Source organism: Mchenga conophoros, linkage group LG10 (assembly GCF_057382185.1).
Source record: "Mchenga conophoros isolate Kocher_MC1m ecotype Shallow Benthic linkage group LG10, M_conophoros_male_GT1.1, whole genome shotgun sequence".
Lineage (NCBI taxonomy): Eukaryota > Metazoa > Chordata > Actinopteri > Cichliformes > Cichlidae > Mchenga > Mchenga conophoros.
The window spans coordinates 10,124,059-10,139,653 of record NC_140535.1 but is presented as its reverse complement, the minus strand read 5'-3'; the positions used below and the strand labels follow the sequence as shown (position 1 = coordinate 10,139,653).

General features: G+C 39.0%; 1 protein-coding gene across 2 annotated transcripts in view; it reads right to left on the bottom strand.

The window, feature by feature from the left end:
* Nucleotides 1-1,013: 1,013 nt before the first annotated feature.
* Nucleotides 1,014-15,595, bottom strand: part of LOC146565377 (seizure protein 6 homolog) — a 97,246-nt gene continuing 82,664 nt past the window's right edge. The window contains exons 10-17 of one of the 2 annotated variants that reach the window (XM_085288490.1): nucleotides 8,051-8,247; nucleotides 7,046-7,240; nucleotides 6,371-6,562; nucleotides 5,989-6,183; nucleotides 5,757-5,795; nucleotides 5,544-5,652; nucleotides 5,363-5,459; nucleotides 1,014-4,224 (exon numbers count right to left, since the gene is read on the bottom strand). In XM_085288490.1, the coding sequence (XP_085144616.1) occupies nucleotides 4,198-4,224; nucleotides 5,363-5,459; nucleotides 5,544-5,652; nucleotides 5,757-5,795; nucleotides 5,989-6,183; nucleotides 6,371-6,562; nucleotides 7,046-7,240; nucleotides 8,051-8,247 (1,051 nt within the window). In that variant the 3' untranslated portion in view covers nucleotides 1,014-4,197. Of the gene's footprint in view, nucleotides 5,460-5,543; nucleotides 5,653-5,756; nucleotides 5,796-5,988; nucleotides 6,184-6,370; nucleotides 6,563-7,045; nucleotides 7,241-8,050; nucleotides 8,248-15,595 lie in introns of both variants that reach the window. The other variant, XM_085288489.1, reaches the window with a different exon arrangement.

Sequence of the window (15,595 nt, the reverse complement as noted above, 5' to 3'; positions counted from 1 at the left end):
GATGCCCCCTGGGCGCCTCCTGGGCGAGGTGTTCCAGGCATGTCCCACCGGGAGGAGGCCCCGGGGCAGACCCAGGACACGCTGGAGAGATTATATCTCTCGGCTGGCCTGGGAACGCCTTGGTATTCCCCCGGACAAGCTGGAGGAGGTGGCTGGGGAGAGGGAGGTCTGGACCTCTTTGCTTAGGCTGCTACCCCCGCGACCCGACCTCGGATAAGCGGATGAAGATGGATGGATGGATGGATATATATATATATATATAATTAGTTATTATACATATTTTTCCCTTGGTTGTCCATGCCTCACCTGTGGAGAAGGCCCATGGTCCACTGGTGTAACTGGCAATGTATATATGCATTTCTGCAGTGGTCCTGCGGCATTGGGAGCTGTAAAACCCAAACCTCAATGGAAGAGGGAAGCCCTAGGAACAGCTAATAACCTCAGGCCTCTAGTGGGGTTTGAGGAACACACACACCAGAGATGGGTTGTTTTAATATATACAAATGCTTCATAAGAAGATGTGAAGAGGAAACAAATACACTGTGAGTTATAATTCACTAATATAAGTTGGATGAGAACTACAGCATGCTCATCACAAAGGCTTGTGAGTACCTCATGTGCATGTCTTGTTATCATGCTGCCATCTAGAGGTGCACAAATGCATGGAGACATTTATATGGTGTTGCCTGCAATACAGTATTTTTGCATCGATTTCATTTGAACGCACATGCTTCAGTTGCACAGATAGCTGATAATCTCAGTTCTGGTAATTGCCGACACGTGGCAGCATAAATGCTTATGCTGCAGCTTCTAGTATATGGCCTTATCCCGCTGTAGCTGTGGTGAAAATCAGTGGTTCCACACAATATACATTTTCCATTTGGCCCTTTTTAAAGCTAACATTTTGACTTGTGACATATAATGTTACATGTCTGCCCTGTTATTATATCAGGTAAGGACTTCTTTATGAGTTTAAAACACAAGTTTAGTCATTAATGAGTCAGTGACAATACTTATGTAACAATTTAATTTATTTTTTTGAGAGGGTTATAGATAGTTAAAGATGAAGCAGTTTCCTGTATGTGGTCACAGCAGCTGTGATACTGAAAGAAAGATTTGTTAGAACAGAAAGGATTTGCACAAAGGAGATGAGATCTATCTACAAAATTGAACACAGGCAGATGCACCACAACATGACCCCAAGTAAACAACCATCTGTTGCACAGGGATTTATTTTGCACACTGCAGGATTTCAATTGTTTTGTAAAGCAGTGACTCAGTGACATGGATCAGGATGTGAGCTGATTACTGTATGCACTCACTAGATTTTGAGGATTGTTGTCCTAGGATGCTAATGATGTGGTGCAACTACACTTTGTAACATACACAAATTAGCTAGCTGATGTTTATCCTTTAAGGCAGACTTTACAGTGTGATAGGAGAAGAGCGGTATGCATAGCTAATGGTTCCTGAATGAAAACATGTATTTGAGAAATCCTCTGAGGCCGTATGCAGTCAGAACTACACAAATGCTCATAGTAATATATCTAGGATCATTTCTTAAATCCCTTAATCATGAACATTAAGATAGAAATGAATCATAAGTGAAAGTAAATGAATCTTGAATGAATCTTTCATGTACCTGTTATTTTCACATGTGATGACTCAGGTTATAGTCAGTCGTGAGGCACTCATATTGGACAGGCAGTCTATTTACAGATAGCAGACTCATACAAAGTGAAGCAAGTAATAATGGCAATTATTTTTTTCAAAGTCTGTTGGGTGGATGGGGCCTTTGTATCCAACAGAGCTGAACAATCAAAGCCAGATTTCCTCCAATCTCTAATTGCCACTGACTCGAGGCGATAAAAAGGACTCGAAAACATTCAATCACTGACAGTCATCAACAATTTACTTTAGAAAAATATCACCATGATGTCCCACAGATTAACTGATTTGACTGTGGAGAGAAAGACATATTTACAGTAATACACAAAATAGGTAAAATGGGGAGGAAAAAAGAAAAAAAAAGAATATTGGAGTAAAAGATGACTAGTGCAGAGATGGTCCAAAGAAATTGAGTAATTCTTACTTGTGCTCTAAATGGAACACTCTTAACCTTTTTCATTCATCCTGTACAGATCAGACAAGGCAATCTGCTTAAAAATAATAATAATAATTTTAAAAAAACCCAGGAAATTATTGAGGGTGGTACAGCTTGTGAAGTGCATATATGCTCCTCCTTATAATACAGCTGTTAATTATTACAGCAAATCTCTTTTCTAATAGATGTTATTACCATTCTGATTCAATGTTGTCAAAATGAGCAGTGCGAGCTTAGATGAAAGCAAGTAGTTAGATGATGTATAAAGTGTTGGTGATCAGTCCTGGACATTTTATTAAACTGAACATAAGAAAATACAGGCTGCAATGGCAATGATACAGTAAAAAAAAAAAAAAGCCTATGAAATGTTTGTTAGGTGGGCAGCTATGGATTGCCACTACATGTTTTTTTTTTTTCAAATACCACTGCTAAAGCTTTTACCAAAAAAAAAAAAAAAAGTCTATCATCAGCTTATGGTCATTTGAACTTTTCTTCTGATGAAAGTGAGTAAACAATTGTCACTTATAAACAGTAAAGCAGGGTGCTGATAAAGACAATACTAAAAAGAAGTTTGACAAGTCTGCATATGACATACATAGATGTTATAGCCACACATAAAATTGTTGTTCAATAACAGCACAACATTGTGAACTTCACTGAAATGCAGTGATAGACAAAGCATCTTCAAGGGGATATTTCTTTTTTATTAAGTAGCCTATAGGGATGGGTATTGATAAGATTTTAACGATTCCGATTCCATTTTCGATTCTGTTTAACGATTCGATTCCTTATCGATTCTCTTATCGATTCTTATTTTTAAAAAAGGAGAACACTAAGGTCGATTAGCTTAGAACTTTGTTTTATATCTTCTCTTTGAACAAGATAGAAATTTAGGAGTAACATGGCCTTACAAACCCAACAGTGGGATCTTAAGAGATCCACAGCCTACGGCTCTTCAATGGGGTGTCACAGGGTCCCCAGGAAAAAAAACGTATATGTAAAATAATAAAATAAATATTCTCCTGTAGCAATAACAAAGTTTAACATAAATTATTCTGTAGCAATTACACAAGAATATCCAGTAATGTCCCTGCCTACAATTAAACACATTCACTTACCAAAGTGAAATCGGGGGCATCTGCTGTGGCAAATGGGTGCAAGCCTTTGACCACAAACTTAGACACTGCTGGGTGACATTCGTCTATCCTGGCCTGAAAGGAGACGCTACCGGTAGACTGCAGCGAGAACTGCCAGCATCTGAGCCAGCCAGACTCTGTCTCTCTCATCATGGTTATCTAAATGCAACGCACAGTAATAGCAGGTTTTGTAATAAGGTAAATCGCGCTAACATAATATGCAATGCTAATTGATTAGTTACCTGCAGTATTAACGGGAGAGGACGTGGAAACGCTACTGCTGCTGCTGGGTTGAGCTTCGCTAGTCCGGAGCGGATCAAAAACACGACATTCGTTGAAAGCAATCGCGTGTTTTTTGAGCAAATGCTTTTGCATATTCGTAGTGTTTCCTCCCTTTGATGAAATCTCTACTTTGCAAGTATTGCACGTTGCCCTGTTGTCATCCTTTCTCATAAAGTGTAACCAAACTTTTGAGCGTTTGTGCCGCTCAGGCGCCGTGTTTCCTACTGGGTAAAAGACGCTACTCAACGTGATGACGTCATTCGGGGCGACTGGAATCGATAAGGGAATCGTTTTTAAAAGTGGCAAACGATTCCAAGGAATTGAAACAGTGGGAACCGGTTCTCAACAAGAACCGGTTTTCGATACCCATCCCTAGTAGCCTATCTGTTATCCATTATTTAGGTATAGACAAACATGATTTAGCATTTCATTCTCAATATGTTACATATTTCATGACAGACCGACAATGTCTTTCCAAATTCTCACCAACCAGTGGTTCTTAAGAGAAAAAAAAATCTTCAGACAAAAAGTGAGTAAGTGGCAGGATCGAGATAAAGTCAAAAACAGATCGTTGAACGGTCGGGGTACTGGAGTAAGATGAGATCTCAGAATCAGAAGGAGACCTCACCTCATAGTTGTTCTGCAGTACAGCCAAACTGGACATAATGACAGGATTTAGTATCTAGAATGAGTCTGCCAGTGCTGAAGGAGCAAAGAAGAGAGAATAGAGTCATAGAATTACTATTGTCACAACAGCCTATGCATATATTATGTACTTTGTGTACCTTTTGACTTATGAATCAGCTGGTAACTATACCCTCAAGAAGACTGAGAATATGTATAAAAACTAAATATCTATTTTAAATAAAAATAGCCATTTATGTAATTCTAGGTTCTTCTCACTACAAAGGTTAAAGTACACTTTATAGGTATATGCTAGTTTAAGGCTAATTAACGTCACAGCACAAGTTCATTTGCTAGATTTCATTTGCTAGATTTTACAGCAAACTGTACCTTTATACACACACGGGGACTGCAGCATATAGCATGATAAACATACAACTATATCATTTCCAAAAGAAATTGTGATGCTGTGTAAAATGTAAATCAAAACAAAACAGAGTGATTTCCAAATAATTTTAAAAGCCATATTTAAATGAAACCTGTACAGAGGCAACATGTAAAGTGTTGAAAATTAAAGGCCTCCTTTGTACTGTGGTGTTAGATTTGTAGATGCAGTAACAATAATGGCTTTTGAAAGTGTTCCTGAACGTGTGAATGGATTTCTGCTACAGAACCATTTTAAAGCAATGCTTTCTGGGTGGTTGACAATAGCATGATGTTATTATGCAGTATTGGAAATACATGTTGGTAAATTACATTTAAATGTTCTTTATCTATACTGTCTCTCACATTGAAGCATTTCTTAATCTCGCTAAAACACTCTTTTTAAAAAAAGAATTTAATTTGTTTTTGTATTTAGTCTACTGTTGCCCCCAAATCAGCGTTACACAGCACCACAACTTTTAGGGAAAAGTTGGGTAAAAGTTACCACTATGAGCTCTAACATAGCACTCTCACTTCTCTGAGAGGATAGAATGGAAATCCAGGATGCAAATGAGATGTGACATCAGAGTAAAGTGAGGAAAAATGTTCCTATCTCACAGCTCAGACCACTAGCTCTCAGTGATGAGTGACATGATGACGAAAGGTGTGAGGGCGCCCTCTGCTGGTGAGACATGAGATGACGATGGGATGACATCCGGATGGGAAAAGATCAGGACAGCACGCTGGTGTTCTGTGAATCCACGTCTTGCATGCTCATGACATCTGTACTTACTCCACTCTCATATATGGGGTTGTCGAAAGCAGACTCTTCTGTCATGTTGTCATACGGTGGCGAGGACATTGGCATTCTGATAGACTTTCCCTGGAGTCTGAGCAAAGAGTACAGAAACAGGAAACATCATGTAAAGCCTTTATTACAAGGGAAACGCATAAAATTTTGAGTCATTACTTACTTTGCAAAGTAGATGTAAATCCCAAGGACAATCACCAAGATGACTGCAGTTGGAATAAATACTGCAAGGGCAATGTTGGTTCCTTCTGTGCCATAATTTGTATTAACAACTTGAAGAAGAAAAAAAAAAGGACATAACATGTAATTACCCCTGTGAATGATTGTCAACAAATAAATATCAATCAATTCTGCAAGGTACTGAAATATGACTTACCATCTAGTCTGCGTTCATTTACATAATGTGTCGAGGACGCTACCAAGAAATAATTGCAGTTTAATGAGTATGTAGACCATATTTATGCAATGTGAATCACAGTGCATGCTTTATTTTTATGGCCAAAAGAATCAAAAGAACCTGCATTTGTAAACAGCACTTAAAACTGTTGAGATTCTGCTTTACTTTTTGTATATTTTGACTGTATTTAAAAGCTTGTTACGTGGTTTACCTCTGCAGGCAGGAGGAGTGCTATTCCACTGTGACGGGTGTCCAGGAACACAGTATATGGTGGCATAACCCTGCAGCTCATAGCCGGGGTGGCAGGAGAAAGTCAGCATCTCTCCTGCTTGATAAAAAGCCTTTTCAGAGCTCTGCATGCTGGTGGAAGCTGCACCGGGATTCCTGCATGGCTCATACTTTTCAGCTGAGGAGCAGTACAATATATTTGATTAGGACTATTATTATTTTCATGCACCTTTGTACAGTAAAAACAGTGACACATTGTAATTTTTGCCTTTTACTCATAATTGCTTAGCTGCACATCGCTGACAGTGTGGGCGTGCATAATTGCATGTCTGCGAATCTATGCTATTCTGACTGAGGGAACTTACGGACACATTTGGGCAGTCTCTCGTTCCACTTGGGCATAGCTGAATCACGGTTGTAGCAGGTTAGAAGGCTGGAGCCTGACAGGATGTAGCCTTTGTTACAGATGAACTGTACAGTCGATCCAACAGCAAAGCGACTGCCTGTGATCACTTTACGACTGTGCTGCACATTCCCGGGGTCCTGGCATGTCATCACTGGTGCAACACCAAAAACAAGTGATGATAATTAGTTATTACTGCCACCGGTGCTGGTACAGGAGTGATAAAAAGTATAATTAACAAGGAAAAATATTCAATTTGATATTGTTTTGATTTTTTTTTCTTGGGTAACTGGAAAAACCTTATGAGGGGCAATTACATATATGCACATTACATTGAATTTGTTGTGCAAAGGAAGTGCACCGGCTGCACTAAATATTGTTCCCTAAATGTCATATTGTTAACTATTTGCCACATGACAATGCATCCTCATGTTATGTATTAAAGTTGAACAGTCACAGAATAACACAGTTACATCAAACTAACTAATTAACCAGGTATTATGGTAACAAGACTATAATTAGCCATGTTATCATAATATTTAAGCAAAAAGGTCTGAGACTTGGACCAATGATGGCGTATTCTAACTCCCAAGGTGGACTAAAGAGAAACTACAAAGTTTTATATGCTTCCTCTCACCTTCCTCGCATTTTGGCACATCACCGCTCCAACTGAGATCCCACTGACACATGAGGATCTCAGAGCCAACCAGTGTGTATCCTGGGTAGCACTGGTAGGTGACCACAGTGCCGTGTATGAGATCAGGATGCGACATGCTCTTCCAGCCGTTGGTGATCTCCGGCAGCTCTGAGCAGGTGTCATTCCTTGGCACCTCTGTTGGCGTTGGCGCCATTGGTGTCATGCAGCGCAGATATGGGAGGGAAGAGACAGGTTGTTAAAAAAGGATTTGCAAAGATTGTGAGGACAATGTGTTACTGAGGATATATAAATATTCTCCTAATAATCCATTTTCTTGTATAACAAACATTTTTTTTATTGTTTAGAGCAGATCTAGATCTAAAAGGAATAATGAGGATCCTCAAGGAAAACGCCGAGCATTAATATGCAACCCCCACTGCAGGGAATAAATACGACTGCAGATTTTTTGCTTTCTTTGTGCTCTAAACAGAAACTGTTTGGGAAGAAAATGTAAATAGAGGCTTGTGATGTTTCCTAGGAGGAGCGCAGCATGTGGTTTGGCACCAGTCAATCTGTGCCTCCCTAACTGCAGCATACATGGCGGGGAACACAAAGAGTTAGGTAAAACCAGCTGATGTTGAAGTGAACACTTTTATTATGTTTCGTGTTTGTTGTTATTTAATCCTGTGCACCTGGGATAAGCCAGAAGACAGATAGACAAAGGCACAGCAAGAGTGGGGAACAAAGAGACAGGGGAACAAATACACCTTTCTTTTTTTTCCTGTTCCCTAAATGATGATGTGTTAGGTTCCAGATATGAGTAACATTTTACATTCCACATTTGTTTCCATTTGTGGTCCCTTGCTTGTGGTACTTTTACAGTAAAAAGTATACAATATATGTAATCCCAAGAAAATTAGAAGAATGTATGCCTTATATTAAAAGCATGTAATATTAGTGTTTTGGTTTTTTTTAAGAGGGAATGAAACTAAACCACCGTCTTACCAAAGAAGTGAACTACAAAGCCATTGTTGTAGCCGTAGATGTTAGTGGCAGGATCAGACTGAAACTGAATAGTGACATCAGCCATGGAGGTATAGAGCTTGAAATGTGGTCGCGTGCCACTGTATTGGCCCAGGATGTTGGCAGTCAGGTCATCACCATCATAGAAGGTCAGCAGGTCATTCTTCCCCAAATGGAGACTAGGATTGACATCACAAAAAAAAGGAGTTACTTTTTGTTTGTTTTCCCCTTAGTAACTTTGCAGATTCAGACAGAGTTCCCTGGCTCTGAGGTGTATTTGCTGAGTGATAGGTTTGTAGCATAAACCTATTCGCTGGAACGTTCAAGACAGTTTACTACACAGCAAAAGCAAGACACAAGTAGGCAAAGTTCTTTGTGTTACTCATGCATGCGTGAGGCCTGCCTGGAGCCAAGTGTCGTTCCACCCACTTGACCTCTGTCAGACTCTCAGCCAGGTTCCCTGTAACACTCCTTTTATTGTGGTTATATGAATATGCATAGGTTCATACACACAAAGAGTACCTTGCCTGTGCGTTGTGTAAGTATGTGTGTGTGTGTGTGTGGGGGGGTCAGAGTGTGACCCCCATAAACAACTTCCCTAAACCTGCTGGCCTGGAAGTCCAGCAGTTCATCTAAACAAAAGGCACTTAGACTAAAACTGACATAGCTATGTTTATCCTACCATAAAACAATAAAACAAGGTACGACCTCTCCCATGCTCCCAGGGTGTGGGTGTGAATGCCAGAGCACTCTGGAATGCACAGGAAGTCTTTGCAGACTCCTAAGGATCACACATCCTATCACTACACAATCGATTATACACCTCTAAGCATATATGGTTAAATATTTCTAAGCATAAATGACAATCAACAATATAAACCTGACACTGAGTGTTGTGCACAGAGCTTCAGTTGGTAAATGTGTTCTGTCTCCCTTTACGCTGATGAAAGCACAAGCTGATGATACTAGACAGTGTCAGCAGTACTTGGAAAATTGCAATTTTGTTTATATTAGATGCATCTGATGCAATGTAAACATTAAATTATTCATGATTCATGTCTGTCTGACGCCCCCCAACACCCCACCCCGCATCCCATGAATATATACTGATGTGCATATATGGGTATTTGAGCATATCATCAAAATAATCCAAAGGAATTACTTTTTGAATAGTCCTACCGGCCTTTTACAAAAAGCTGCCATACAAGCAAAAACGGAATTATAGAAGGACTACAGAAACAGGTGTGTTTGTGATGTTAATGTGTGATTGAGTATACGGTAGTCAAGTCACAGTTTGGCGGATTTTTCGCTGTTACTGATTAACATAAAAATGCATTAACCTTTTTCCATTTGGAAAATTCATATGTCTTTGTAATCACATCAGCATCAATCAGACACAGAGTATGAAGAATACTGGGGGGAAGAAATGTAGTCATATAAGCTGTAGAGGACAAGAAAATGGTTGCTCTTACCCGTGACTAAATTTGGTGTCGAAATAGCAGTGCAGCTAGTTTTTACGACTTAACTTGATTGTGTTAATAATCACTGAACTGTACCATTTAAAAATTAAGAATAAAAATAGCACAATGCCTTCAATCACATGCTTCATGGGAGCCCAGCAGTGGTGTCTTTACAGCCGTCTCCAATGCAAACTGCACATCACTGTTTACTGTGCCAGATCAAGTGACAAAACAAGGGCACAAAGTGTGGTGAGAAAACAGTGCTCAGAGTACAAGTTTCAAATTACTATGCCTCAAAAATGTGCAGTTTCTGTAGCTGCTGTATGTAATTTCGGCTTGTTCTTAAATGGTGTGTCTTTGTCTTTTCTACATGTATTTGTCTGAGCAATAGATTTACAGTAACACTGTAGAGATATCCATATTGTTAAGATATCCAATTCTGAGTCAAGCTCATCTATAAGAAAAGCGACTGTTGTGTAACAACTGTCCGAACACAAATGAGTAAGAATATGTTACAAATAAATAATAATAATAAGCTCTGAGATAATATGCTATTCTCAAATGTTTAAAAAAAATCTCATTAATGAGCTGATTATTAATACTGACAAAAAAACTTTCAAGCAAACATATGCCAACACTCTAAAAAAATAAATAAAAAATATCTCAGCAGCACAATGCTGCGTATAAAGAGCACAGATGTGTAATAAATATTTAATGTTAAAAGATGAATGAAAACTAAAGTAATAAATTACAGCTTTTATAGCATTTTTGTGCTACTTTATGTTTGTGAATGTTTCAAGTATCTCATGATCAACCAGATTTGATATATGTGACTGATGCACACATGAGCCATTGAAACGACATGACAGGATTTTTTTAAATCGCATGCTGAGGACAGACAAAATGCAACTACCAGCTGACTTGCTGTTATGATCCCCAAATTTGCTTACTGTATCTTTTAGCTTCTGGATTATGTTCTTGATTGAGTTTTTGGCTCCAGTTTTGCATTATTTTATATGATGACCTCAGTTTTATGATATTACTGAGTCATAGTTTTGTGGTCACTATAGTGGTCCTTAAGATTTGAAGCAAAAACATATACTGTGATTGTGCTCACCTTTGTTCAAATTCAAATTATATCACCCAAATTAAATACTGTTTTATCCAATAAATTACTTGAAATTGTCAAACATGCCAACACTGTCACTAAAACCTGCTGTAAATATTGCCACTGCCTGCTATTAGCCTGATATCAGTCTGTAACTGAATGCTATCTGTTTCTGATAATAAAGCAATTAAATGATGAATTGTCAAAAATCGCATACCTGTTGCTGTTTACATAAACAGAAATCCACATTTGCACCTATTCAACCATGTGTTGTTCTATAGGAATATAAACCAAATGTAACCGGCTGGCAGGCAGTTGAGTCGAGTCCTATCTTGTTGGTAACCAGTTTGCATTTATAAATTAGTTGCGAACTAATTTATAAATGCGAACTAATTTATAGTTGCAAACTGTTGACAATCTCTCTGAGAGTGATTGAAGTTAGTCCAAGTCAGACTATGATGTTTGCAGAAAGGTTGCCTCCTATCTGTGCAACTGCCTTGTGATCTTAAGTTGTCATGATGTGCAACACTCAAGTTCTGGGCAGACATTCAGTCACCACAAGCTGCAGTAGGTTGGAGAATGTTTAAAAAATTCAATGCAATCACCAAGGAGCCGAGGATTTTATGTAGATGGAATAAGGTTGGTGTTTAATTTTCATTCGTCTGACTGAGCTATTAGCTTTCTTACCTTGCTCTGTATTAGGAGCAAACTTTGTCAAGTATGTCCAGTGTTTGATGGTAATTTGGCTGAGCCGATTTAATGTAAGTTTGCTCAGCTAATGTTATCTCAAGATGGTGGTGCATTTGATGAGCCATCTTGTTCATAGTATCCCCAGAGGTTTTTTTTTAATCAATATTTAATAAAATACCAATATTTGGTGTCCCTGTATAGATATAATTTTGCCACACAAAATACTGCAATTTTATGTTGTATCAATTTTTTCCCCCAGCCCTATTATATTCTTTATATACAGTCCTTATGCATAGTCCTGTCTCCACTTTGGTTTGTCAGAGCATCTGTTGTTCCTTTTCGATGTTCAGACCCAGTTTATACTCTTATTACCATCGTCGTGGTGATTGTTTTTGGATATATGTTTTGTTCCCTTTTGGAATATGTTTGGCCATTTTCAAAACAGCCAAATAAAAAGGGTTGATCTTTGCTTATTTTTGGCTTGCCCGAGTTAACATTGGGGTCCTGTCCACATCCTCACTGACAATTTCAGCTTTTTTGGGACAAACACTGTAATAGGAGATAAGGCCATGTTATCTGTGATTGACGGCGTTTCATAATAAAGGGAAACAAATGACCTCTCTTCTACTCTGTCTTTTACCCAGAACCTCCCCACAGAATTCCTCTGAGAGCAAACAAACTGCTGTTAAAATCAGACTAGGAATAAATCTTGAATATTTTATGTTGACTAACAGTATAAACAAAAAGCAGATCTAATTAGCCCCACGAGGTTTGCTTCTGTGAAAAATAATGCAAAATAAAATTTTAACACAATATGGCCAGAATGATGGGTAGATCTTTTTTTTTTTTTTTTTTTGAAGAAATCTGGACAGGATTTTCCTCCTGGACACAAATAATGAATGTGGGCTGCATGACTTTGGGTGGCAATGTACTCCCTCTGGTTAGCTGGAACACTATGAGGGCAATTTACACCTCCGTGTTCTCTGACAATCGACCACTGTGGATTGAAGTGACAGGAATGACAAAGCCAATTTTCACTTCCAAATCTCCATGATAATACTCTATGGAAATACAGACCTGGTGCCTTCTATGAGGGCATCTACAGGATAGGCAAATAACTTTTTTGACCTTAAACTTCCTTCTTTCTCATAAATCTATTTGAGGAATACCATGAATTCTGCATACACTGCATGGAATCTTCATTTCTGTTTGAGCTCTTCTTCACCTTTGGGTCATAAAAGCTATCAGTCTTCTCTGCTCTCATGGATTTCCTCCCAGAGTGATGTAGATCTGTCATTTGGTATTAATACTGTGTGATTACATCCGGTTTCTGCATTCTCATCACAAATATATACCAACACCCACTGATCCCTTTTGCCACATACTATAAAATGTTGCCAATGTACTGGCTGTTCTTTGTCTCTTGTTTTTTTTTTTAATGAAGCTAGTTTCTAATTTTACTACTCTCACTGTGATTGATTTTCCTGTTTTTTCCTACTACGGTGGTTTATCAGCACCACAGCCCATATTCTTTGACACTAATGATGTATAGTGAGCTCCATCTCAGCCGTGTTGATCTTTGCCCCCTTTGTGCAAACCAGTGCATCTGAGAAATCTTTCCTCACAGTTTTGGCAGTGATTTGGTCTTTAAAGTGTTTTAATCAAAATATATTTATCAGTGCCATAGCTGATGTTCTGATAAACAATTAGGTGCACAACTTTGCCTTTCAGCGTCATTAGGTCCCCTCGAGATCTTAGATATCATGTTCAACACTGTTGTAATATCCAAAAACAATCAGTATTGTAGTGGGCACCATCAGCGGATAACTTTTCCACTTGATGCACTGAAACCACTCACGTCTGGCTTCCTAAATAGCCCCCTCAGTCACGCTAGCTCGTCAAGAACCTTGCGGTCAACCTTGGTTTTAAATTGCCCTACTGACCTCATCTGTTCTCTAACCTTTCTACCTGAAGTTTATTAAAAAATCCCAGTGACACCACAGAAGACTGCCAAACGCAAGATGCCTCCAGTCCAAACATCCACAGCACAGTAAGTCACTGCAGGCTACTCGGCCACACACCGCACCAATCTGGCAGTCACTGCACCCAAATGTCATCCCACATGGCTCCTTTCTTAAAAGATGGCCCCCAAGTCATGAAAAGCCAGTCCTGTCCTGGTTTGAAAACTGGTAACTAATCTTAGAAATATGTTGTCCCTGAGTCATTTGCTCTGTATCCATGATTTCATAATTCTTTTCAATTTTCGAAAGATATTGTGTTTCTGGGAATACAGCAACAACATCTGAGATCTTTGTTGGTAAACAACAGTCACGAACTACTACTGGCCACAAACAAAGACGGGTGAGAATGCAAGACAGACTTAAAAAAGATTATTTATTTGACTAAATTTAGTCAGATCTTACTTGACTGAACATTTCCCTCACCAACTTGGCACAGGCATTTGCAAAGTTCCAAGGTCTGCTTGAAAAACAATTTCTGAAAACTCCTCTGCATACCAATGCCACCGGCTCAGTTCTGCAGATGAGGGAATGACAGTTGTTTTCTACAAGCCTGTAGGCATTCTGTCACCTTCACTGACCAGTCAAGTTTAAAGAACACAGCAAATCTCTATTAACTCTAACAGAATGGAAATAGCTCACGGTACCATACTTTCAAAAGCAACCTTCTAACATCTTTTTCATACATATTTGACATTTAAATTGTTCTGCTCAGTTCAAATAACATAAAAAATAGGCACCTACATAATCACAGCATAAGCTGACGTCCAGGTTGCATGTCATGTATAGAGTCACCACAAGAGGACTCTAAAAACCAGTAAGTTCAAGCTGCAAAGTCTCCAGTCCTGCTCACTAAACTGAAACATTAGCACTGTTAAAGAGACTTTGTGATCATTTTGTCTGGTGAAACACACTTCCAGATACAATACGCTCAATGCTAAAGCACACGCGGACCACTTACCTAGCTATATTCCACAGGTGGGGATATCAGCTGTAACCCCTTGTGTCTGGCTCTTGCTGGAGCCATGCTCCATGCTAATTAGCAAGGAGTCGGCCCTCCTGTTTGGCCTAAATTAATTAATCAGTCCTCATTATGCACATTGCTCCTCTGTAATTGCCAGCACTGGCACAGTGATGAATGATAACACAGAAAACATTCTCATTACTGCAGAAAAGTGTGTGCCCACCCTTATAATGAGACGACTCTTATCCACAAGAGCCTTTTGTCACTTTAACATGCTAAACGCATGCACACAAACACACGTTGATGCAAATTACATGTTGGCCGAGCCTAAAGGAATGCTTTTTCTCAAGCAGAGTGGACCAGACTTGAAGGTAATGGTGGGGTCCGCAGGGATCAGACAAGCTGTGGGTTTCAAGTGCCAGGAAAGCTACACATGACCAACCCTGAGATAAACTAAAGCCGGCCACACCACCATTAATTTACAGTGAACAGTCTCATGTGGCCAGGATTAAAAGAAATTTGAGCATGGTGCAATTTAAAAAGAGGGCACTGAATGAAAATCTGTTTACCTCTAATCAAACTTGTTTACTTCTGCGTGATAAAAAAAATAAAAAATCCTCTCTGATCTTTATTTTATTACCCTAGGTGCACTGGTTGACTTTTAATAACAGAGATTAATCACTGGGTCTTAATCTCTATCTAAAGATCACAGTGGCATGCAGGGTCACATAAAGCTCAGTGCTGTGTTCAGACATTGTTTTGTATTGGTCTCCTCTAATGCTTTTATTCCCTTTTGATCTGCGGCTCATATTTGAGTGACGGCTCATATCTCAGTGCCGGACAGATATAGTTTGGGAAATGATGCGTATTTAGACCACGCAGCAGTATACAAAACTGGGCATGAGCAGAAATAATCCCCGCCCACACAAATGTTCAGTACGACACAGCTGGGCGATATTAATCTGTATCTTTATGCTTAGTTCAGCAACTTTTAAAAGATGAATGAGCATTGCAGTGGAACACAGTATTTGTTACTATATCTACTGTTGTTCTAGTGTACATTAAATATGAACAGGTTAGTTTATTTTTATCAGTATATTTTACACTCTCTAGTTTAGTCAAGTCCCAGTTTATAGCAACAGAACCACTCCTGAGTACAGTACTGGTTGTAGATTGTGACCACCTCACTCTGATAACAAAGTATCACAATTCAGATACACAGATATAAGAATGCCATATGATGACTATGCCTAGACTTAATCATTTTCAGTGGTGAAGCTTTCTTCA